Below are 26,317 nucleotides of genomic sequence, written 5' to 3' on the forward strand. Positions count from 1 at the left end.
TAGGTCTGAATAAAGAAACCGGAGTTGCGTCACAGGAGAAAAATCAAATCTATACTTTCTGGTGGAAATGTCATTATGGGCAACCCATGAAGCATCCAAACAGTACTGCAGAGCTGCAAGAGTGGACTGTAGGCCTCAGAGAGCCTTGAACTGTTAATGGTAGCCCAAGGGACAAAGCAGTCAACAGGAAAGGCACCCTGCTTAAATAACAAACAAGCACGCAAAAAACCAAATGCAACCACATCAGTGGTTAAACAGGGCAGTTTTGGTAGTGGCCATAAGCTAAGGCACTAAGAAGTGGACACACCCCCAAAAAAGCAGCCCACACTGTTCGGACAAGGAACAACTTTTTCAATAAAGTCTGTCTTAATGTAAAGTTCATTTTGTTTAAGTATTTTTGATAAACCAGTACTGTCATTCTACAAGGAATTAATAGTAGTAATAAAGCAAATAGAGTTTTATGGAGAAAAAAAAAAAAAAAATCAAAGGAGGTTTTCATCCAGTGTATTTTGCACATTTATTGACAGTGCACTGCTGCAAGGATAACACAACACATCTGAGAACTGAAACTGGAGCAACCACCAATCTTAAGCTTGTTTCAGTGTTTGACAGCTAAACCTAATTATCTCTGCAATGAAACTATGTGCTGAAGTTTGGCCTATTGACTAACTGAAACAAAAATAACCAAACAAAGCAGATGTAATGCTTCACTGCAGCAGCTGGAGGAGATTCAAACCTGGAACTGGACCGTAACACCAGGCACAATGAAACACAAATAAAGAGATTCCTACAATGTCAATGAATGTGCAATCTCTTCAGCAAGGCAATCAAAGAAGCTAAAAAAAAAAAAAACCCTTTGTAAGAAAACCACTTTTTTCCTTTTTCAGATTTCACAACATTATTCTACATAAAGTGCTGCTGTCAACCACTGACAAAGTACTGCAAGAAGTAGTACTGTATGGCAACTACTCAATCTGTGTTCACTTCTCTTATGCAGACAGACACAATGTACACATGGTTGCAAACTCTGATTTTCATCATAGCTTCTCTTCTGCGTCTCCACATCTAGTATCAAAGCTCAGGATCACGGCTGCAGAGAAAACCTCGACAAGGTGAAGAAACTATTCTCTCCACAGGAAAAGCTGAAAAAGTCAAAAAAAGCAGCCCATGATGCGGAGGAGACTTCACCACAGCTTTTCTCATTCAAGTATGAAATCCCACCTGCCAGATTGCTGTTTTGCAGTGATGTCTTACTTTAATAATTGCATAAAATTAATTAGCAGTTAGTGTTGGCCAATTTTCTAAACTGCCTAGCAACCCTGCCAAAAAAAGACTAGTTTAATAAGAATTCAAGTGACATCTGAACCAAAGGAATACAGCCCTCAGACCTGGGGGAGAGAGAAGGTTTTAAGGTGAAATTTGGTAAGAAAGTAATAGTAGAGAAGCTTAAAGTTGTCTGCAGAGAATGCCCAAACACTTTTTAATTACATAACTTCTCCAAGAAAAGTCAGCATTTTGTCTCATTACTGCTTCTTTTCCATAGTATATTCCAGATGAAGAACAACTTGGGACAAACATACACTATTACTGCTGAGAGTTTCTTTAGAATTTATTTCTTAATAATTTGCCACATCTAGAGTCATACTAAAACACCTGAATGTATGAACTAGATTTTCTTTCCATTAATTAGGAAGTGCAATATCAGTTTCATTAATTCATTAGATGGCAGTCAGACCACACTTCTACTCCGACTGAAGTTACAGGTATTCTTTGATTTTAGTGATAGCATTTCACACATCCTTCTGGAATCAGAAATATACAAGGTTTTCTTATAAAGACACACAAAAAGCAGGTAAGTTATTTAGTGAGATTTCATGAATTCTAGCACACTAAAAGCATGCTAAACCCACAATGTAGTCCTCAGACTATGGTAGCCTTTGAAAGGCAACACAAATTCAGCTGACAAACCAAAAAACAATCTTGTTTCATATTTTGGTGTGACATACAATGACTTCTTGGGAGCAAGCTCCTTTAGAAAGGCATCTTAAATCAGCTACTAAAAGCAATATTGAAACCAATGGATTATTTCGCTACTGTAAATGAAAGTACAGTTGACAGTTCTATTCATCAACAGAAACTGAGGTGGCCAGACATCGTTATTCCCTAACATTGAGCAGGGAATGCATAGCTGTAACTGAACAAAACACATGCAGTGTTCAGGTACCTCCTTCAGTTCAAAGCAAGCACACAAAGATTTTCAAGAAATAAAAGAGTAAAACTCCAAGGAAAGAATATTGTATAGCTTTAAGAATGCCAGTTTTGTTTGCTATTGAACAAGGAAAATCAAACATTAGTAAACATTTTTTTTAAATTAATTCAAATGAATGATGTATCAGACTTAAAATACTGCCTTTTCTGAAGTTTGTTAGTTATGCTTAGACACAGACCTTGAGTATGCTTACAATAACACAGTAATTTTACTATGCCTCTATCTGGATTGGGTGAAAAGCTCGGAATGTCTCAACTCTTAAAAGGACAGAATTTTCAACACTGTCAGCAAATTGTGCCCTTGCACAAACAAATTAAACAGGAAATTTAAGACCAGTACAATCTTTCAATTTTTAAGTGTCATAAAAGCTCCTAACTTGCACCTAGAAGATTTCCAGCACTTTTCGAGATATAAGCCAGTTGTCAGGAAGATGAGGTCACTTCTGCAGAACTGCTGCACAATAATTATACACAAGTTAGTGCTCATTCTAATACTAAGTTACTACATTTACTAAATATAAGATATATTCCATTGGTGAACATCTTTGAAATTATATGAACCCATAAAAACACATAACAGTTATTTCTTGTACTGCAGAACAGCTTCAGACAAAAATTGAAAATAGCCTGAAAAAGGTTAAAACCTCCCACAAGCTATTTCAGAAGAAATGTGTATTACTTGCCTTGCAATATATGCTAGATCTACATTTAACATTTGAAATGTTTTCAGAAGGCAGGATGAGCAACCATTTGAAAGCAGGGGAAATCAAATCAAGTGAAGTGACACAAATATGAATTAACAGGCTTTCCAGATGGTCTAATTAATAACCAAAACGAACAGAGAAACTGCTTTTGCTGTGTTGTTTACTTTACTAGCCAGTTCATCCCTCCACCTTGGGGAGCTCAAATTACTAATAATGAGCACCAAGATAATCAAGATTTTATGGGTCAGGATCAAAGAGAAGGCCAACAAAGGGGATGTTATGGTTGGAATCTAATCTCTTAGAAGACCAAGATGGAGTCTTCTTTACAAAACTAAAAGAAGCCTCCACATTGCAATTGCAGGCCCTGGTGCTTAAAAGTACCTGAGCCACTCTTGACACCTGCTCGAACAGCAACACAGCAAAGCACAAGCAACAGATTTCTAGAGCATTTCTAGATGCATTAAAGAGCATTTCTCCAAGTAAGTTGGATTAGCCAAACTCTGGGAGTCATTCTGCTGGAACTGCTACTTATGCATATGCAAGTACATTTACTTCTAAGGTCAGCGAAGGTCAATAGCTGGCTTGGCTGTAAAATGAGAGAAGGTAGTTCAAGATCCTACAAGAAACAAGGATGATGACTAAGAGAATAATGACCCCGGACTTTGAGAGAGGAGACCGCAGCTTGTGCAGAGATCGGTATGGCAGGATCGGAATGCTCAGAAGCTTACAGAAGTAGTTACAGAAAGCTCAGAAAGGGAAGGATGGATCTCCAGGTGGTTGAGGGGGAGTTGCATAAGAAATGCTCCAACTACAGATCATTGAAGGGAATTTTGAGGTTCATATGAATAATACCATATGAAGCTAAGATTAACTAGGTAACAGCAAGAGAAATACTAACTGTGGCTACAGGTGCATGAAGACTGGGAACAACTGGGAAAAAGTAACTAGGGGCAGGCTCTTTAGCTGTAAGGAGACTGGGCTTGTAGAAGCCAGCAAAGGGATGATGAGATGTGCAAAGTCTGTGATGGGTGCTGCCTGGGGGCAGCCTGTGACAGGCAGCCCTGTGCTTGCTCATGGCAGCTGGTCAAGGTAACAAACAAAACCCTTTGCCCTGGCCATCCAGTCAGGGTCAGGCCTACATCCACAGCCAGGGGCACTGTGGTGAGAGTAAAGTGGGTGCTTTCCCTCCTTAGTGAGAGGACAGGCTGATGCTGACAGATGGATCATGTATCCTGGCATCACCCACTTCAGTCCTGACAGCACCCACTGCTTTGTAACACTGATCTGTAAGCAATACTTGCAAAATTAGCTGGGTACTAAGTTGTGGCTATCAGACATTTCACAAATAACTTGGCTTCAACCTACTTTATTTATTTTCTATGTACTAATACATGGATAAACAGATAAAAATATGCTGCATTCCTCCTGGAAGACATGAGGAAATTCACAGAGGAAATTACTTTGCCTGCAGCCCCATAGAGCTGTGAATAACCTGTCCATCCAGCACACTCACTTGTTAAGATTTGCCCTGGAGACTGGTATCTTAGCATTTAACAAAGTAAAGTGCCTGGGATCCCTGCATCCTTTTTACCTTTTCTCCTAACCAACAAGCCAGACTAATTAATTATTCCTTTCTACCCTGTTGTTTGTTTACATTTTCTTATGTTTTCAAAGCTGTCCTTTGCAATGAAAAGACAAATTTCTCTTTTATGCAAGCATCAAGGTTCTCCTTCACCAAACTTAAAGGCTGCCTACATTAACACAAGATCTGCAAGTCTTCCACCAGCAAATTATTCTTGATAGCAATTTGTAATGTGAAGATACTGGAGAGAATACTAATGTACCATAGCTTAGAGGTGATCAGTCTCTAGAATATGTGTGTGTATATATGTATAGACATGCACACACACACTTAAATATATTTTTCCTAAACACATAATAAATCTATATAATATATAAAAATCAAAAAGACTACTGCTTTTCTACATACTCAACACAGATTAAAAGAATCTTTGTGCACAGACATGCAGACGAGAGCAATGAAGAAAATGGAAAACAGCCTGACAGACTGAAATACAAACCTGACAGGGGCATTAAGCAGCCTATTTTCTCTGCAGGATTTTTAGTGAAGTAACATCTATCAACTTAGCAGAAAATCTCCACAGAAGGCTGAAATACTTTTTAGAGAATACACACAAAAGCGAAGAAAAGATTCTGAATCCAGGCTTTGCCACGAGTTTGTGCACAGAACGTAAAGCAAGGTCGCTTCTGAATGCAGAATTCAAACACACCAGACTTTGAAGACCTTTCAGACAAATTAAGCTGACTGATCCACTATATAAGTGGATGCACACTGAATTGAAAAGGGGACTGCAGAGTGTATTTAGGTAGACTAGCAGTCTGAAGAGTGCATAAGAAGAGAGCCAAACTGTTCATTTAGAGCAGAATCTCCAAATTACCTCCCAGATTTATTGTGTTCTGACTTTCTGATTACACTTCCATATATTTCATACCCTTGACTAAACCTCTCCTACTCTCTCCAAACAACTGTCTGGTTTCCTCCACTTCAATGCAGCAATGACTTACTAGTAACTGTGCAAAGCTGGAATTAGAATTGACTTTGATGAAACATCAAATCCTGGCACAGAGGTCTGAGATGAACAGAACTGTCGACTACTCTGTCCACATCCGTATCAGATACTAGATGGCCACACCATGCTGAAATTCAGAAAGAGGCACTGGGATTCTGAAAATTCAGCATTACTACCATCTGTCAGTTGGTTTAACACACTGGCTAAATTTGTGTGGTCATCCCTCTCAGCCCTGATCTTAGAACCATAGAATCATAGAATAGTTAGGGTTGCAAAGGACCTTAAGATCATCTAGCTCCAACACCCCTGCCATGGGCAGGGACACCCCACACTAAGCCATGTCACCCAAGGCCTCATCCAACCTGGCCTTCAACACCGCCAAGGATGGAGCATTCCCAATCTCCCCGGGCAACCCATTCCAGTGCCTCACCACCCTCTCAGTAAAGAATTTCTTCCTTATATCCAATCTAAACTTCCCTTGTTTAAGTTTGAACCCATTACCCCTTGTCCTGTCACTACAGTCCCTGATGAAGAGTCCCTCCCCAGCATCCTTGTAGGCCCCCTTCAGATACTGGAAGGCTGCTATGAGGTCTCCACGCAGCCTTCTCTTCTCCAGGCTGAACAGCCCCAACTTTCTCAGCCTGTCTTCATATGGGAGGTGCTCCAGTCCCCTGATCATCCTCGTGGCCCTCCTCTGGACTTGTTCCAACAGTTCCATGTCCTTCTTATGTTGAGGACACCAGAACTGCACACAATACTCCAAGTGAGGTCTCACGAGAGCAGAGTAGAGGGGCAGGATCACCTCCTTCGACCTGCTGGTCACGCTCCTCTTGATGCAGCCCAGGATATGGTTGGCTTTCTGGGCTGCAAGTGCACACTGAAGCCAGCTCATGTTCATTTTCTCATCCACCAACACCCCCAAGTCCTTCTCTGCAGGGCTGCTCTGAATCTCTTCTCTGCCCAACCTGTAGTTGTGCCTGGGATTGCTCCGACTCAGGTGCAGGATCTTGCACTTGTCATGGTTAAACTTCATCAGGTTGGCATCAGCCCACCTCACAAGCGTGTCCAGGTCCCTCTGGATGGCATTCCTTCCCTCCGGCATATCAACTGAACCACACAGCTTGGTGTCATCGGCAAACTTGCTAAGGGCGCACTCATTCCCACTGTCCATGTCACCGACAAAGATGTTGAACAAGACCAGTCCCAACACCGATCCCTGAGGGACACCACTCGTTACCGGTCTCCAGCCAGACATCGAGCCATTGACCACAACTCTTTGCGTGCGGCCATCCAGCCAGTTCTTTATCCACCGAGTGGTCCATCCATCAAATTGATGTCTCTCCAATTTAGAGACAAGGATGTCGTGTGGGACAGTATCAAAGGCTTTGCACAAGTCCAGGTAGATGACATCAACTGCTCTGCCTCTGTCCATCAGTTTCGTAGCCCCATCATAGAAGGCCACCTTCTGCCACTTCTCCTTACATCCAGAATAGTAGACCTATTAAGATGCTTTTAGGCTTTAAAGATGCTGACAAATCACACAGGTGAACAGGCAGCCAATATATCTAGTGAAATTTTTCAAGTTTCTATTAGTTCTCCTTTTTAAAAAATTTCTAAGTCCATAAAGTAAGAAAGCTTCTTTCATAATAGGCTTATGTACCTTAAAAACCACAATCATGTTAATTGCAGCACAGGAAGACCAGGTGTTCTACAGTCTAGTAATTTGTCACATTTTATTCATTATGCCACATGTTGACAAGTTTGAAGACTTAAGTCTTCTCTGTATGAAATTCCAGACATAAAATTAATTTACCATGCATCTTTGAGCATCTTCTTGCTCCCTTCTGACTACCCTATGTCCCATGAGATTATTTGAAAACTTCACATCTTAAAACAATCTCAGCTGGTTGTCATCTGTAAAGTCAACCTGTCAAAATTAATTTCCCTCCCATACGAAATGTGGAATGATTCACATATATGTACAAAAATAGACATAGTAAAAAAGATGCTATTCAGTCCAGTGCAGATGCTTCATCTTTACGAAGTACACTGACTCTTCTGAAAGTAATTTATGTCCAAGAAGCAATGTCTAAATCACACTCAAAATGAGACTGCAATGTATCATCTTTAGTTATGACCATTTCTTTTTAAATACTACACTTCACAGGTGGGCATTTAGCTATGAGGCTGAAGGGTGAATCTGGGGGGAAAAAGAAAAAACAAATCCCCCACAAAAAAAAAAAAAAAAAAAAAAAAACAAAAAAAAAAAAAAAAAAAAAAAAACAAACAAACAAACAAACAAACACCAGCAAAATCCAAACCTATCATTCTTTACTCTTTTACTTTCAAAGTTTTGTCTTCTGTTGTGTATAGCAAATGTAGAAGAGTTATTTCTCTCTATAGACATACATTGGTTTCATATGTAATTTCTATTTACAATATCCTTGAAAATATGCAAAAGCACAGCATAGATATTAAACTGTACAAGACTGTCCAATACTATGTTAACATAGTCAAAACAGCTATTTAAAGCTATTACACACTGTAAAACTCACTTTCCAAGCTGATCATACTTACAGGGCATATTCTGCTAGAGGCAATTTGAAAACATCAAATACTTCTTTATTCTTCATTAAGTAAACTGAACGCAAGTAGGATACAAAACACTGAAAGAAAAATAAAAGTATTCAACAAAAAAAGGAAAACACTCAATTTCCAACACATTAAACTAACATTATGCTGTTGCTCTGAATATAAAATAGAATTTTACTATGAAGAGGTCTAATATTGATTTTGACTAAAGTTCTTTTACACAATACCCATCGACTAAAATTTATCAGTACTACAGAAATGATGGAACTTCAAGTATCCAAATATTTCACTAATGCACATTAATTGGCTGAATTTCCCAATAGTCTGTAATGTTTTCCCTAGAATAACATAAAGCAAATTGGTCAAAGGGAAACATCACTAGTTCATTCTTTTTCTCCCAGCTTTTCTGAATGTTGTTATGCTACACTGATATCTGAATCATATGGAAGCAAGAATAGACTGTGTTGCTATCAATCTGAGGCGTCCTGACTTAATCTTAGCCTCTAACAGAAAGAGATTCAACTTCCACTGTGGCCTACAGAAATTCATTACCTTGCATCTGTCATCAGTTCATTAAATATGCACAATGAATGCAACTCAGCTGCCCAACACAAATTCACTATACAATGTCTACCTAACACGAATTCAAGGTTGAAGTTTCAATTAATCCCAGACTTTAACCAAGAAAAGTGCAAGCTCCACATAACCGAGCAACTTAGTCTTGTGTTGCATTTTCCCTTCACTCTTCCTAAAAGGAGAGATTCTTATTCTTCTCATGTTTCTTTTATATAGTTTATTTCTGCCTATCATTAGCAGCATAAATACTGAAATATTTCAAGTATCAGAAAAGATCCTTGGATTTCTGTTGTTTGTAACCTAACTTCTAACACATGCCAAAACTCCTACTGCAAGGCTTAAACCAGCAACACTAGTAACAATAGCAAATTAAGCTCATAGGGTTACATTCAAGCATACTGTAATCACACCCTTTTTCTGCTACCTACAGACACCTATGGGAGAAAATTATTGTATTAATAATTCATGTGGAATTATTAAAAAAAAAAAAAAAATCTTGTTAACCTGAGATAGAGGAAGAAAAGACCCAACAGTTAGAGAGCATTGATCTCTCATAGGGATTCTTTAAATGCTTAAAAGAGAATAAACATTTCCAAAGGTAAAAAGAAAAATGAGATAGTAATTAATGTCATAAAGTCATACTTTTCCTGTTGGCAAACTGAAATAAAAACTATTAATTGTAAGATATGTAGAGCTATGAGATACACTTTTCATGCTGCCCAACACTTCATTATAGAAGTAAATTTTCATTTGCTTATTTTTCCAAATGCTAAGTTGTTGGGTAAAGTTTCCTGTCTAGATTATGTCTTTCAATTAATTTTAGCAGTGGAAGGTGCTAGCATAATCCATTCAACTGCTACTGAAATGAGGTGTGGAATAACAAAATTGTTTGCTCAAATTAAATTATTAATCATTTCAGGAAGACAACCAGAAAGGCTTCAAATTTGACAGATCTCATTAATCTACTGCTGTCTAGCTAGCAGTGACAAAAATAAACTACAGAGCCTCTTTTTTCTCTGTAGTGACAGGTGGAAAAAAGCAGGTTGAACCAGAAGTATCTTTCCTGTGAATCTAAGAGCTGCAGATCCAAAGATATACATGAGTCACTGCACACCGCAGGGCAGAAATCTCATTCTGCCTGTTGGATAACCTACAAAGCCATCCACGTACTCTACAAGTCTATCTTTGGTACACATGGTCCAGAAATTTATAAATGATAGACAAGGGGCAGAAAGAACACACCTTTTGCATGGGTATCAAGCCCTACAACAACTAAGAATGAACCACCAAACAAATGCCAGATGTTCTAACTCGCATCTATCAGCTGTCAACAGGGTTCAGACCACTGAACCAGGCTTGTCATGGAGTGTATGCAGGATGGTGTTGCCCCATGTTCAAAGAAACAGACATCTTAATTAAGGTAAGAGGCTTCAAAGATTCAACAGTACTATAATGATGATTAAAGTCTTCAGCTGATCTCATTATCTATTATTTTAGACACTGAACACTTCAAAGTAGGCACAGTCAACACCTAAACTAGAAAAGTTAGATACAGCACAGAAATTTCCTAATTTACAAGAAAAGAAATGAAACACAGAAAGAGCAAATGGCTTCTTTGATTTTTATTTGATTTCTGTACATTCACTTCGAGCTCCTTCTAAAATGCTGCCACCCCTCTTGGACTTTATTCAATTCTCCTAAGACTTGGTCACACTCTGCACACATACCTAGACAGCAGAGGGAGAACAAGCTGAGCCAACATGAAGTTTTTTCCTACTCTTCTATCAATTGCTGTTGTCCTCTCCTATTTTGCTAGTTTGAAATCATTTTCAGAGTTTTTTTTAAAGAACTGAACTTCACAAAAATGTTGTGTAAGTTAACTTACACCATTACGGAAGATGTTAAGGTTAGGGAACAGAAACATGTAACAGCTCTATTACCATAGTAGCTAAAGGCCCCCAAAACCACCTGAGATTATTGTACTAGAAATACATAAGGCAACAAGTACTATGCTCTTCTAGTTTTCTACACTTAAATTTATTTATATATTTCTTGGATAATAGTTTTAAATATTAAACCCCATCCAATTCAATATATGTGCTGTTTTGACAGAACTCAAAGTAACAGGGTATGACTGGAAACTCAGGCACATTCCTCTGGGTGTAATGAAGATTTAACAGACAGACATCACCTCAGCATCCTAGCACCCCTACACAGTAACATTCAAACTAGCAAGAAAAACACATTCTTTTTTAAACCAGTTTTCAGAACTGGATGAATTGATTAAATATTAAAATTACAAGAAATGCCAAAGGGCAGCATCAGCCCATAAGAGAAACTGCAAAGTTTTCAAAGAAGCCCCAGTCTGATTCATCCTCTCTACAAGCAACAGCAGAGGAACCATGTCCTATCAAATGAACCACAAAGTTTGTTGAAGCAATCAGCAATCAAGTACTTACTTTCTTCTTACTTTTCTTACTTTCTTGGAATGGGTTGCCCAGGGAGGTTGTGAATGCTCCATCCTTGGTGGTGTTCAAGGCCGGGTTGGATGAGGCCTTGGGTGGCATGGTTTGGTGTGGGGTGTCCCTGCCCATGGCAGGGGGGTTGGAACTAGATGATCTTAAGGTCCTTTGCAACCCTAACTATTCTATGATTCTTTTTTTTTTTTAATAAAAAAGTAAAATATTCTTGAAGTGAATCAACAAGCTAAGAGGACACATGCCCTCAACACAGTAAACTACATCCTATTGGAAATTCTGCGAGTAGCTGTGCTGTTTCACTGCTATCTGATCCATTCAAGTATTTATTTCTTACAAATGTCAAGAATTTGGCAGCTTGCAAAAGACAGGCTAAACAGCACAACATCTGTGCCTTTGAGAAATCCAGCATCCCAGATAAGGATCCAAGGTCAGAATTTCACTTGGATCATTTTTATTCTTTTATTCACTGATACATTAAGACTACTGGGGCACATTTGCACAGTGTGTCTGAACACTCACACTTAATTAAATCTTACTAAGGAGGAACACTTCTATGATAAACCACCTGTCCATACGTTTAAGATTTTCAAAAATTGAATGTATGTAAGTTTGTCTGTAAGATGACACAGCACTGCTACACACAAATGAAAAACTGCAACAAAAATGGTTTGAAAGGGTAATTAAATGGCAATTTTAAAAGAATTGAAAATTAATTTTTTATCTCTAACACTGTCAGACAGCTCATGATTGATTTGATTCTTGTGCTACTTTGAAACTTTATCATTATCTTATTTGGTCCAATTCAGAATGATCTCTCTCTGCCTTTTAAGAGATCTTAAAAAGCCAATGCCAGAAACACAGAGGTTTGTTAGTATTTTCATTCTAAATATGATGATGCTGACTTCCTCCTACTCTCATCCTCCTCCAACCAGCTGCTCTGTCACTTCTGATACAAATCTGTGTAACTGCAACTTCCTGTGGCAGTTACAATTGACTATAATATGTCCCCAGCACATCTTGCCTGTGAAACTTTTGGATGAAGCATTCCACATGCTAGAAGTAATTCTTTGCTCACTACAAAAACCTGGGATACCTAAACATCAAAAAGTAACCCCTCCCTTGATCTGCCAGCAATGCTGTGCCTAATGGCACCCAGAATGTGGTTGGCCTTCTTTGCTGCAAAGGCACATTGCTGGCTCAGATTCACCCTGTTGTCCACTAGGACAACCTGATGCCCCAGGTCCCCTTCTGCAAAGCTCTTTTGCAACCATTTGGTCACAGCCTGTACTGGTGTATGGGGTTCCTCCTCCCCAAGTTCAGGTCTCAAACAGCTGGGAAAGACTCAAATAAAACATTAAAACCTCCTCTAGCAGCTGAGGAGCAGTGACTACTAAATTAAAAATTACTTTCATATCCAAGACTCTAAAATAAATAGGTCCTCAAGTATGTGCCTTAATTTGGGCACAACAGCAGTAGGTCAGCTGGATCTTCGGACATTAATGTCATGAGCCCATGTCAACTTCAACAGGCTAGACAGGCATACTTACACCAACTGCAAATACACAGAATCATCGATTCATGATTATTGTTTCTACAGATGCCATTGTTCAAATGTTAAAAAGTCAGAAAAATTCAGCAGTTGCAAGCACTGTTTCTAGGGCATGCCCGAGCAGGTCACTTAGCCAACAGCAGTTCAATTTAATTAGCGTACCTCAAGAGCTATAGAGCAGCAGATGACTTACCCTTTGAGCTCTCTCTTTTAACTCCTGATCTTGAGCTAAGAAAGCTTGCATCCTCTTTTGGATGTCTGTAAGTTTTTCAGGATTAATTCTAGTTAAAAAAAAAAAAAAAAGAAGAAAAGAAAAAAAGAAAAAAGTTAGCTTTTATTTTTAGAACATGCAAAAATAAGCACCTATTAAGTTCTCAGGAGTATTTTCACATCTTCTGCACTGCTTTAATATGCATTAGTTATTACCACTTTGAAACAGCTTAGAATGGAACCATATTAAGGATGAAGCATACGCTCCTCAAACAATTAATACAGAAAAGACAAATGGAATCTCAGACTTTTTATCCAGAGACAGTTTTCACTGAAGCCAAAATCAGTAGTACTTCTTGAATTTATAAAAACACTGAGAAAAAAAAATAGAAAAAACATAATGAATTACAGTGCTACCTTATACTGAAATAGTCTTCGTAACAAAATTCACAGCATTTCTGACAAGCTTAAATAAGATCCACTGCCCTGAGAATCCTGAAATTTATGTACTTCTTTCTTACGGCCAGATGAGCAAAAATAAAGCACATTGAGATTAAACAAACTTCAGAGCTCCTCAAGATATTGATCAGGTGAATAAAGAAGAGTAACTATTACAGAAAACGCCATTAAACCTGGTAAGAAGGTATACAATTCGTCTTCCAGAATCTGGATTTTTACACTTACACCCATGATACCTACACTAATCCAGGTTTATTTGCCCAGATCTTTTCTTATCTACTTCTGGTTTTGATCTGCTCGAGCCACTCGAGTATATCATACAAGCTACCAAACATCGTAGGAGTTTAGTCCTCAAGCAGAGGTCAAAAGAGATGCACAGATTTCTCAATCTGGTCCTTGCTCCTGTGTGCCATGTTATCCTACACTGTACAACAAAACATAGCTTTTACTGAAGGAAGTCAAGGAAAAAAAAAAAACAACCAAACCCCAAATCATGTCTTTTCACATAGCAATAAGTCACTCTAAAAAACCATAACCAATTAAAATACAAGGTAAGAAACATTTTATAGTTATTTTTGCAATATAAGACATTATGATCATCTATTTTTCTTACTAAACACAAAAGCAGCAATTACACAAGGGGTTGGAGCGCATTACTTTAATTTTTAAAGACACAAAACTTTACTCCCTCACCATTTCAATTTCTTATCTGGCAGATACAGACAGTGGAAAACTGTAGTGAGCACAAGAGCTATGTGGCTACAGTTTTAGTGAAAGAGCAAAAAGCTGAGTTCCAGTTTCAAGCCAGCACATAATTTGCTCTGAAAGTGTAAAGACTTAAGAAAAAAAAAGAAAGAGGCATAAAAAATTCAGTGGGGAACGAACTGACCAAGTCTTTGAAATGCAAAGCAGGATGGAATGCACACAAGACACCAAAGATGGAAAAAGTAAATAGAAGGCTCTTCTAGATTTTAGTCTATGAAACAAGACTGAGAAGTTGACAATTAAAATATTTATGATCCTAATAAAGGAAAAAGGTACAAACACAAAGTATACAACCTCACTGCAGAGGAAAGACAGAAGGAGGAGTAAAAAGGCTGACTAGATGAAATCAGAATGTTTACAATGATCTGAAACTCAAGAAGAAAGCTTAAAGTAGGACTGAAGACAAGTATAAAACCAGCACAAATACTAAGAGGACGAATACTAAGAGGAAAGGGACTCTTCATCAGGGAACCAGGCACTGTAGTGATAGGACAAGGGACAATGGGTTCAAACTTAAACAGGGGAGATTAAGGTTGAACATAACGACAAAATTCTTCACCATGAGGGTGGTGAGACACTGGCACAGGTTGCCCAAAGAAGTTCTGGATGCTCCATCCCTGGCAGTGTTCAAGGCCAGTTTGAATGGGGTCTTGAGCAGCCTGGTGTAGTGCGAGGTGTCCCCCCATGGCAGAGGGGGTGGAACCAGATGATCTTAAGGTCCTTTCCCACCCAAATCATTCTATGATTCTATGATTACATACACGGAACTATTTGGACAGACAAACCTAAAAGCTAAACACTTGAATGAATTACCGTAACTTATAAGCTTGCCTAACAGCTGAGAACCAGTAAGCTAGAAACAACTATGCAAAGACTAGAATGGGATTTTATGGTATTTGTCAGTCATTTTAACTAGGCTGTTTATTTCTTTTCTTACTTTGTGAGCTGTCGTGGTTTAAGCCAGTCAGCAAGTCAGCCACGCAGTTTCTACTCCCCACACACACACACCCAGAGGGATGGGGAGGAGAATCGAAAGAATGTAACTCCCATCAGTTGAGATAAAAACAGTCCAGTAACTAAGGTATAACACAAATCACTACTGCTACCACCAATAACAATAATGGTAAGAGAAATAACAAGGGAAGAGAATATGATACCACCCGCTGGAAATGAGCCTGACAGAGAAGAGGACATGCCCTTCCAGGGCACTCCCAGTTACATCCCTGGGCATGACGTGCTGTGGTATGGAATACCTCTTTGGCTAGTTTGGGTCAGGTGTCCTGTGCCTGCTTCCTCCCGGCTTCTCCTCCTCCCTGGCAGAGCATGAGACTCACAAAGTCCTTGGTCAGGGTAAACATTCTGACCAGCAACTGAAAACTTTGGCTTCATCAGTATTATTCCCAGGCCGAAAGTCAAAACCACAGCGCTGCACCAGCTACTAAGAAGGAGAAAAACTGACTGCTACTGCTGAACCCAGGACATGAGCACAGATCTCAAAGACAATCCCTTAGGAAGCAGCTTTTATTGTGTTACTCAAAACTGAATGCAATCAAGTAGTCTCAAGGTATTATTAAAAATAATTTCAGTTTACAGCTTGCATCAAAAACTTTGAAGTTATAGACTCCTTACAAGTATGTACATAATAGTTTATCATTTCATAGTAGCTTTTTGCTATATTTGAATGCTTTAAAATACGGTATTTATTACTGCATACGTGCATTTTCCCTTGCTCTGTTTGAACAATGAAAGAGACGTATTGTTAAAAGCTGTAAATTGACAGCCTGTGCTGATTAGAAAGGAATGGGATACTAGCAGGCTCCACAGGGAGCTTATATTTAAAATTCAAAATTAAGGAAAGAGCCCAAACGCTAGCCTTTGGAATAGGTATTCTGGAAAAGAGAAAAAGTTCTTCCCCTCTCTCCTGTCAAATTATGGAACTATTTTAAAAACTCTGTCTAAATGAAATAAAAGTGTTGTTTGCAATTCAGAAAATACAAAACAAGGCAAGTGACAGAAGACTGGTTCTTGTGATTCTTACACAAAATAATAGGCTAACTAGAACAGCAAAACACACACTTTAATTGACAGTGATGTTTTAGAAACATAAAACCTTCAGAATGAATTTCAGAAGCCTGCAGAGTTAAACCCTGCTGGCAGTGAGCAATGCTCATTACCTTCTAACATGTGAGACTGTAAGACTCGAAATTCTTGAGAGTCTAGTATTACATGAATATGCACAAACCAGACCAGAAGACTTGAACAGAAGACCTGGAATACGATCCATGGGTTGATGCAACTTCTTCATTAATTTATCAACTGATAAAACATGCCATGGTTGTATTAATTGGGAAAGTGGCTAGAAGTAAACAACCTAGGCAAATTTCTGGTTAAAACTTTTGAGGATGAAACTGGTTTGCAATCCACAAGTAATTACAAGGAATTATTCATATTTTTTTTAAGGATTTTAGTTAGCCTCTCATTAGCATGACGCTAAAACCATTTAAGCCTTATCCACACTATGCAGACAATTCTACATAAAGAATTCCTCTTCGTGATGATGTTACAAATACTAATAATGTATGTTTTGCAGATTAAAAAATTGGATCTTGGGGCAGCTTTTTCAAATATATTATCAATCAAAAGCCCTGACCTTGCTTATTATTAATTATTATTACTTATCTAGTTCAGAATGTTACTTAAATGTATTTGTTATGGGCGTATGTCTGAGTATCTTGGTAAAAGAATGAATTTTTGGGGTGATGTTCTAAGAAAAAAAGAAGGGGGGGGGGGGGGGGAGAAGATCAACCAGAGAGTTTTTCATCAGATTAGCAAGATTGTGTTAAAAGATGCAGCCATGGATGGCTCTGGAGAGACACATCTAACTTGTATTATAAACAGAAGATGCATTTACTGGGAGGGAAATGAAATATTTGCCTTATTAAAACTGAATTGTTATGCTGGTACAAAAATACTGATTTGGATTTACATGAGTAAATACAAGCTAAAGAGGCTTTTTTACCATTTTCTGTGATAAGCTGTGCAAACAACTGCGTTACTCAAGAATTTAAGAGCTTAGCTATCAAAGAAAGGTGAAATATTTATAACGTGCATGAGATCAGATGTTTGTTCAACTAAATTATTTTAATAAATATTTTAAGAAGGAAAAAGATGAAGTTTGGAAAAACAGACAATTTGCTTAGGCTGTGGTGGTTATACAACAGATCCTTTTAAAGCACTACAATGCTTACAAGAAAACAAAGTACCTCATTTTAATTCAGTTTCTTTAATTTGTTTCTTTACTGATATTGTCCACATTCAGTTGGGGGTTTTCTGGTTGGGTTTTTTTGTTGTTTTTGTTTTCTGTTGTGTGGGCTTTTTTTAACAGCAATGTCAAAAGAAAGCGTTAAGTACAATTAAGACTTTGGGTAGTTGTTTGACTCCATTTTCACTGTTTCAGAAAGAGTTGTCTCATGTTCGAAGTTCACACATGTTCTAAACCAAACTGATAACATGTTTGACTAGAAAACGTGTATTTACTTCACTAACTACTGTATATATAGTTTGCTACATAGAAGTAGTATTCATAAGTACAGTTCACAAGTGCCTCTGAGATGGCATATCCTATACATCAAAAATACTTTTAAAAGTAAGACTAAACCTTAAATCTGAACCTTTTTAGTTAGGTTTAGTACAGTCTTTTGTACAGATAGCATTGGCATCTACAGGTGTGCATCAGAATACTCTCTCTAGTATGTAAAATGACCATTTAGCCACATCTTTTATTTCCTGCTCTTTAACTGGTTCAGAAAGATCATGACAAATTACATGAATAGTATAGAACTAAACTAAAAATAGGTAAGAGAAACAAGAATGGTAACAGGCATAAGAAACATACAAGGACAGATTAAAGAAATTGTAATTGTTTAATCTGCAAACAAAGAGAAAGAGGTAGCATGATAATGTTCAATTGCATAAAAAATAGTTGCAAAGAGTAAGAGAATAAATCATTTCCCATATATTCCTGGCACAGGACAAAGGAAATATTTCACTTAAATTACTTCCAAGGCTTATCAGACACTTGAAGAAAAGACATTAATGGTAGGAACTGCTGCGTATAGATGAGATCACTTCAGGAAATTGTGAATACATTAATTGGCAAGTTAGGCAAGCATCTGATAAGAATGATTTGTGCAGCTCATCTTGACTTTGAGAAAGGGATGGAATAGGTAACCTCTGAAGTTCTTTTCCTTCTACAACACTACCAAAACAAAATGATCCCCCTTGTTTATCCAGCTCCAGGCAACTCAAGCATTTTATTCCACCACGGTTTTCATAGGCTCATCACACAATATTCCTGTAGATAGAAAGTGGAATAACAGACAGACCATTAGTCACTTACTTGATTTCACTGACAGGTACTTTCTTCTGTGCCAACTGTTCTACCATACCCTTTTCTTCTGAGGGAAGCAATACTAACAAAGCTTCACCACCTTCTTTGTATCTGGTGAGGAGAATAAAAGAGAGAACTCAAGCAAACATGCAAACACCACAATTTTTGTTAATGCTTTCAATATCCAAGAATTTACATTTGCTTCCTTAGAAGCATCCCAAAGAGGCAAAAATCCTCACTTCACAAAACAAAAAGAAGAGGTAAACCAGTTAAGTGACTTGATAATATCTCCACCTGAGTTTATTTCAAAATACATCTAGAGTTCTAAACATCTGGGGCTAAGACACGGATTCAGATTAGTGGATCTTTTCTCCCTTAGATGAGAAATATTAGTGGCAATCAAATGGCACTTGACCAAAGCTCACAACACTAGAAGATCAGGCTACTTGAATTCACCCTTTAGCAACAGGCAAACCTTAATACTTAGTAACAATTGATTCTCCTTTGCATGTCCTACAAGCAAAGAAAGTAAAAGCTAGGAAAGGGTAAGTGCCTTCATCTCAAACAACTACTTGCATATTCAATAAAGGCTACTCTTTTAACAGGTCACAAAGGCATCATTGAAAGCAGAGCATAAAACCAGGAGTTCTTTCATTTACAAGAGCAGTTTTTGGGTGCAGAAGAAAAGATATAATCAGATCAATCCTGTAAGAACAGTATCTCAGTCTAGTATTCACTCCTCAGTGCACTTAACAGTTGTATCAAATATAGCCAAGGTTGGTAATTACTCAAGATACAGGGTTGGCAAACACAGAAATTCTTCTATTTTATTCTTAAAGCAACATCCTGTCCTTTCTTTGTGTAAGAAAATGACAGGTCCTACTTTTAGCAACCTAATGAGATTCATGGAGTAATAAAAAAGACCCAACAGCATCAATAAACAAACAAGACAATGGGTTTAAGTCCTACTGAAGAAGCACTAATGATCAGTTAAGCATGTATGCATTATCTAAGCCCTTATCTATCATAACATAGATAGTTTCTTCATTTACAAACAGTTCTTAAGAGTACAGATTGATAGGAAAATATTGCATGAAGTCCTCCATTACACTAAAAAAAAAAAAAAAACCCAAACAAAAAAAAAAAAACGGAATTTCAGAAAGATGTCAAAACTGGACAGAATCCAACTACCAACCAACTGATGAGAGCAATGGGTGGGAGAGAGCAAATTAAGAGACTGGTAAGTTACTATGTAAAGCAGCTCTAAACTGAAAAGAGATAAGGGGAAGGCTCTAAGCAGCAGCAGATTGTAAGCCTATACGTAAACTTCTATGACTAAGGGCTCCACTTACTTGAAACAGAAAATTCTCTTTGTATTCTTTTTTCCCATTTTTCAATTTTAATTATTTTTCAAGCTGGTAAAACTTTTAAAACCATTCTCAGCATATCTGCTTTGTCCTTTCTGTCTTCCTATAAGGCAAGTTAATGGTTTCGTTTATCTTTATTCCACTCAATCTATTGCCATTTCACGGATCTTCAGCTTCCGTTAGTCCATCACACATTCCCCTGTTGGGTCTTCACTCCAGTTGCTCTTCTTCATCAAAAGAACCATTAAGTAAATGATACTATACCAAAGATATAAACTGGCAGCAGAAGAGTGGGAGTTATTAGTTTATTTTTGATATCACACAGACCAAGGCTACGACAGGATAGGTCACATAACTTTCCAATAAAAGCTCAGGAATGACAGAATGAAACACCAGTTCAGTCTTTGTGCATAGAAAAGGGAATGTAAGTGCTATTTAAGGAAGTCTTAGAGTCAAGACTCTTTGGATGAAGAAAGGTTTTCAACTGAAGGCCATAGAACACAGAAGGACGTTCTCAGGCACACCAAACACAAATCATACCATTAAATGATGAAAGTCATTTCAGATGGAATACAGGGAGCCCACATTTCTCCAAGTATAAATAGTTCTCACTTGGCAAAAACAGTACTGCAGAACTGTTTGAAAACTATAAACACTATCTGTCACAGCATAGTAAGCAATGCAAATAGCAACAAAATCTGCAGTTAAAACACTCTGACAGCTTTTATTACAGCTCTCTGCTTTCATTTGATGATTTGAAAAATCACAACAAAATGCTCTTGGATGCTTCCCCCCACACCTCCCGGTGCTATACATGACGAGTTTAGGGACCGAATCTTAACGATAATTTTAAAAATTCTAGTAAATGTTTCCATCATGGGATTTTAACACTTACATTCCAGACCTTCAGATTTTACACAGAAATCACATTGATATCACACAGGATGTGCCTCTGCCACACACCAACACTACGTAAGTTTACTGGTTATATATGGTTTGGTAAGAGTACCATAGAAATGGTAAGACATTTGGACTTTGCCCGAACAATACTGCTTTAGGGTTGTGGGTGACAGAGAGATACTGTACAAAAGCTGTAACAAAGTTATTTTAATCCGTTTAATTAGCAGACCTAAAGTGTTCTTAATGCAGAAATACCAGCTTCCACAATCTTTCTAAAAAAAAAAGAGTTCTAAAGAAACCCATATATAAGTTTGGTTTAAGACAATTTTTTGTCTTTACCAACAGCATAGGAGGACATGAAGTCACTGCTGACCACACATCCCATGAATGTTTGCACCCTTCACAAGGTTGGGCATGACTTGCTTACATAGACCAAGTATACCCTCTAAGAAAGCTCTATATATTTTAATCCAGCCACACTCTAGATGATACTTCCAAGAAGTGGGTGCCTGTCAGACACTGCCACTTGAACAAGCAATGAAATCCTGGAGAGCCACAGAACCTTAGAGTTTGCATTTTACAGCAAAAATTGATGATCACAGTTCCAAGGCAGCTAATTATTCATCAAAAGAACCTGAGCTCTCAGAGCACCATTGACAAGAAGGATGAAAATATTCTCTTTTATCTACCCAATGCTTGTATCATACAGGAAGACAGAGATAATGCTGCTGCCAATACCAGTCTCTCACCGATTTAAGAGTGTGGAGGAACACACAGCTTTGTTCTTCTCTTCAAAACAGATGATATGAAAGGAATAGATTTCCTAAAAGAGCTATGTGAATGTTCCAGTATCTGTAAAGAATGTCTGTTTAGAGTCTTAATAAAAATCCTCCTCATTTGTCAAGACGACAAAAAAAGTCTTGATCATACCATATAAACACCTACAAAGGATGTTTTTGCAGATTCTTTTGGTCAAAGGCATGAAGTGATTTGTGTAGTTTTGTTGCTTCTGGCATTTCTCACCCTGGAGTGCCTGACTTGGCATTCTTAAATTGTTGCTTTATTATATTTATTTTATTCAGTGTGCAACATGCTATGAAAGGCCATTGTACTACAAATCATGGAAGAAATACCCATTAAGGGCCAGAGAGTGCAGATATCCTCTCTTGCAAGCCACAAAACCAAACTCAGGAATGATATAGTACAGGAAGTATCACTCTGCATTAGTTTTACTTTGATAGCTTTTCCTCAGCACCCATGAGATTACACTCAGAACAGGATGCAGAACCAGATGAACCTTCAATCTGACCCTTGAAAGGTGTTCTCGTGTGTTATGCGTGCTAAACACATTAGATGGCAAGTCAAGTATTTTTCAGAAAGCACAAATTCAGAAGATGCAATTCTGAAGGCACATTTCATAGATGATTCAGAAAAAGAAAATAAGCATTAAATTTTCTATCTATGGACAACAACTAATTCAATGTTTACATTGTCTTGCAAAGTCTTTATAAAGCGGAAATAATACTGGAGCCAAGTAAAGAAACAATCACATTAAAACAAACAAAGACACGGAGGTTTCCAAACACCTATACTTTTTCATCTTTTGGCAACTACTAAGGAAAACAAAAAGCAACACTAAAAATTTCTAAGAGCTGATGCCTTCAGAAATTCAAAGGGATTGAAAGACATCTGGTAACTACTGATGCAGTGTAATCTTTTTCCTTACCTATTTTGGAAACATTCGCTCTTTTAAATGCCAGTATTTTAAATGTATTTGAGGTTAAGGAGGAACAGTCTTTGCCCATTTTTATATTGTGCAATTTAATTAATTAAACCAGACAGTTTAGTATTAATTCTGTTCCTTAGGGCTAAATATGAAAATGAAATCATTATGGAATTGAGAAGGCTGAAAACCAAACCATCTTAAGTACCATCTGGGACAGTTTGTGTCTGTCCCAGTGGACAGATTTTTCAGACGGCAAAATGTGAACCTATAAAAAGGGAGTTTTACTTGGATAGAGTATTATCTTATTTTTCAAAAAAGACAAGAACAACCTAGTAGTGTGGTAATAAGAAAATTATAGTTTTAAAGATAACCTCAAAAAGAGGTTGCAGTGGAAATTTCAGTTTTCCAAAATGTTTCCTCTCCTTCATATCAAAAGCTTCTATACTGGCAAACTTACAAAACTGGCATAAACAGTTAAGAACACTTAGATCTTGTTTCTATAACAATGTCTAAAACATCAGAGAAAAGAATAACCCTCAGTATTCTAAGTATTTAGCTCTCCACTAAAGCCAACAAAAGAACATTTATAGTAGATAGATAAAATCTTTAAACCTTTATGGATAAAAAGAGTCAACCTCAGCTAGTGAAATTCTTCAGAAGGACTACTTCTGCAGACGAAACGACATCAGGAGAAGTTCTCCCCATTCTCGCTCACTGCAGCCTTCATGTTGTCCATCATCACTAAACTCATGTATCTGTCCTAAAAGGCTAATTCACTCTGGTGACTTATTATTCACTACATCTGCACCTCAACTGTGCTGGAGAAAAGTAAATTAAAAACCTCAAAGTAATCAAACTTTCTTGCATGTGTAGTAATTGATGATATTACTCATCTTGTCATCTCCTCAAGGTGATCAAGAAACCAGAGGAGGCACACATCTTTGCATTGTTAATTTGATAGTCTCCCAGGATACCAGATACAACTCATTCCAATTGTACGGAAAAATGCATCTTGCTTGCAGAAAATCTTTCAGGGAAAAAACAAAACAAAAGCAAAAAAAATAAAGTTAAGGAAGTAAAGTAAAGTAAAAAATAAAGGTTAAAGTAAAAGTTAAAAAGTAAAAGTTAAAAAGTAAAAGTTAAAAAGTAAAAGTTAAAAAGTAAAAGTTAAAAAGTAAAAGTTAAAAAGTAAAAGTTAAAAAGTAAAAGTTAAAAAGTAAAAGTTAAAAAGTAAAAGTTAAAAAGTAAAAGTTAAAAAGTAAAAGTTAAAAAGTAAAAGTTAAAAAGTAAAAGTTAAAAAGTAAAAGTTAAAAAGTAAAAGTTAAAAAGTAAAAGTTAAAAAGTAAAAGTTAAAAAGTAAAAGTTAAAAAGTAAAAGTTAAAAAGTAAAAGTTAAAAAGTAAAAGTTAAAAAGTAAAAGTTAAAAAGTAAAAGTTAAAAAGTAAAAGTTAAAAAGTAAAAGTTAAAAAGTAAAAGTTAAAAAGTAAAAGTTAAAAAGTAAAAGTAAAGTACCCACCAAACACACATGACCAAAACAAAAAAAAAAACCCAATGCATACTTCCAGTTCATATCTTATTTTCTAGTGTCTGTTGGCTTCAATACTTACCAAAAAGGCAAGTAACTTCTCTGCAACTCAATCTTTACATAGAATCATAGAAGCAACCAGGTTAGAAAAGACCTTTAAGATCATCAAGGCCAACCTTTACTCCAGCACTGCCATGTCCACCACTAAACCATGTCAACAAAGGCCATATCTACATGGTTTTGGAACATTTTCAGCGACAGTGATTCCACCACTTCCCTGAGCAGCCTGTTCCAATGCCTGACCACCATCTCTGTGAAGAAATTTTTTCTAATATCCACTCTAACCCTTCCTTGGCACAATTTGCGGCAATTTCTTCTTATGCTACCACCTGGGAGAACAGACCAGACACTTCCTCACTACATCCTCCTTTCAGGAAGTTGTAGAGAGCCCCTGAGCCTCCTTTTCTCCAAGATGAACAGCCCCAGTTCCTCCAGCTGCTCCTCATGAGATGTTATCCAGACCTTCACCAGCTTCATTCTTCTTCTCTGGACCACTCCAGCATCTCAATGTCTTTCTTGCCATGATGGGCCCAGAACTAAACACAGGATTCAAGGTGTGGCCTCACAAGTGCCAAGTACACTGCACTGCCCTAATCCTGCTGGACATACTATTGTTGATACAGGCCAGGATGCTGTTGGCCTTCTTGGCTGCCTGTGCACAAGCTGTCTCATGTTCAGCTGCTGTTCACCAACATCCCCGGGTCCTCTTCCACCAAGCAGCTTTTCCAGCCACTCTTCCCCAGGCCTGTGGCATTGTATGGGACTGTTGTGACTCAAGTTCAGGACCTGGAACTCTGCTCTCCTGAACTTCATACCATTGGTTACTGCCCATTGATCCAGGTTGTCCAGACCCCTCTGCTAACAGGCCCAAAGTTTACAGGGTCTTCCTTCCTGCCTTTTTTATAGACAGACATCACACTGGCCAACCTCCAGTCTTCAGGGACCTGCCCACTAGACCAGAACTGCTGATAAATGCAGAGTGGCTTACTTAGAAGCAAGAAAGCTGTGACAAATCATTAGCACTTTAAAGCAAAGGGTAGGAATGATATATTTACACTGACTGCAGATGAGAAAAAGGATGCCTACAAACAAAGGCAAGCACCAAAGGCTGGACAAGAACAAAATATAATAAATTATTTAGGACAATGTGGTAGTGGCTAAGTAGAAGCAGAGAAAAATAGTTTAAAATGTAAAGAACCCCATTTCCCTAGCAGAGAAACACAGAGTTGCCAACTAATTCCATACACAAAACACACAGTTGCCAACTAATTCCATACACAAAAAACTAACCTACCAAACAAACAAAAAAACCAAAATAAAACACTAAAATCAAGAGGATCATTTATTCACCAAGACAGAATCTATCTTAAACTTCAGCAATAAAATCACTCTGAACTGACAGCTGGAATGGCACATGAAGAAACTAATAGCATGGTGACAATTCAGCGAGGACAGGACAAGAAAAAATGCTTTTCGTGCAGGCCAAACAGACACTCAATTTTTGCTAATCTTAACCTGTCTTAACCTACCCTTGATCAGATCCAGCCAAAGGCTGCACATACCCCTCGCTGATACTATTATAGCAAACAATATTACCATTATCAACAAAGGCAGTAGATGAAAACATAGCACGGTTATTAATCAACTCCACCTTGCCTTGCAACTAGAGTTGAACTTGTTGTAACTACATTCAGAGTAATTTTACATCCTTGCTGCAACCATCATAACATATAGTTCAGTCAAATGCACTGTATTTTATTTGTCAGTGACACACGAGTCACAGCGATACCAGAACAAAGTAGGAATGTAAACCATCTGATTGATGGTCATTAGGCACCAGTATTTGTTCTGCTATAGAGCAGACATCCAGTAGGGAAAAAAAAAAAAAAGTTATGGGAAAGCAATAGAGAGAACTATAAGGATACCCTACAGGAAATGTTACACAGGTTGTCTTGAACAGATGTATTGCAACATATTTCCCTAACATTTGTATTTCAGAAGATACAAGTTGATGCCAAATTTCAAGAGAGTTAAAGGCAGTATTTCTGCTTTGTTTGGCAAGAAAAAAATAATCTATTCTGAAAACTGGCAAAGGAGAAAATGGAGATGATGAGATAATTGTAAAATTTGGAGGCAGGTAGGAGATATAAAGATGC

General features: G+C 37.6%; 1 protein-coding gene across 1 annotated transcript in view; it reads right to left on the bottom strand.

Moving 5' to 3' along the window:
• DDX10 (DEAD-box helicase 10) overlaps nt 1-26,317 on the bottom strand; it is a gene marked incomplete at its 5' end in the record, with an annotated part of 179,004 nt that overhangs the window by 133,419 nt on the left and 19,268 nt on the right. The window contains 3 exons of the mRNA XM_080614445.1: nt 8,141-8,229; nt 12,954-13,041; nt 18,594-18,695. Of these exons, the coding sequence (XP_080470571.1) occupies nt 8,141-8,229; nt 12,954-13,041; nt 18,594-18,695 (279 nt within the window). The remainder of the gene's footprint in view (nt 1-8,140; nt 8,230-12,953; nt 13,042-18,593; nt 18,696-26,317) is intronic.

This window comes from Psittacula echo (assembly GCF_963264785.1).
Source record: "Psittacula echo genome assembly, chromosome: 3".
NCBI lineage: Eukaryota > Metazoa > Chordata > Aves > Psittaciformes > Psittacidae > Psittacula > Psittacula echo.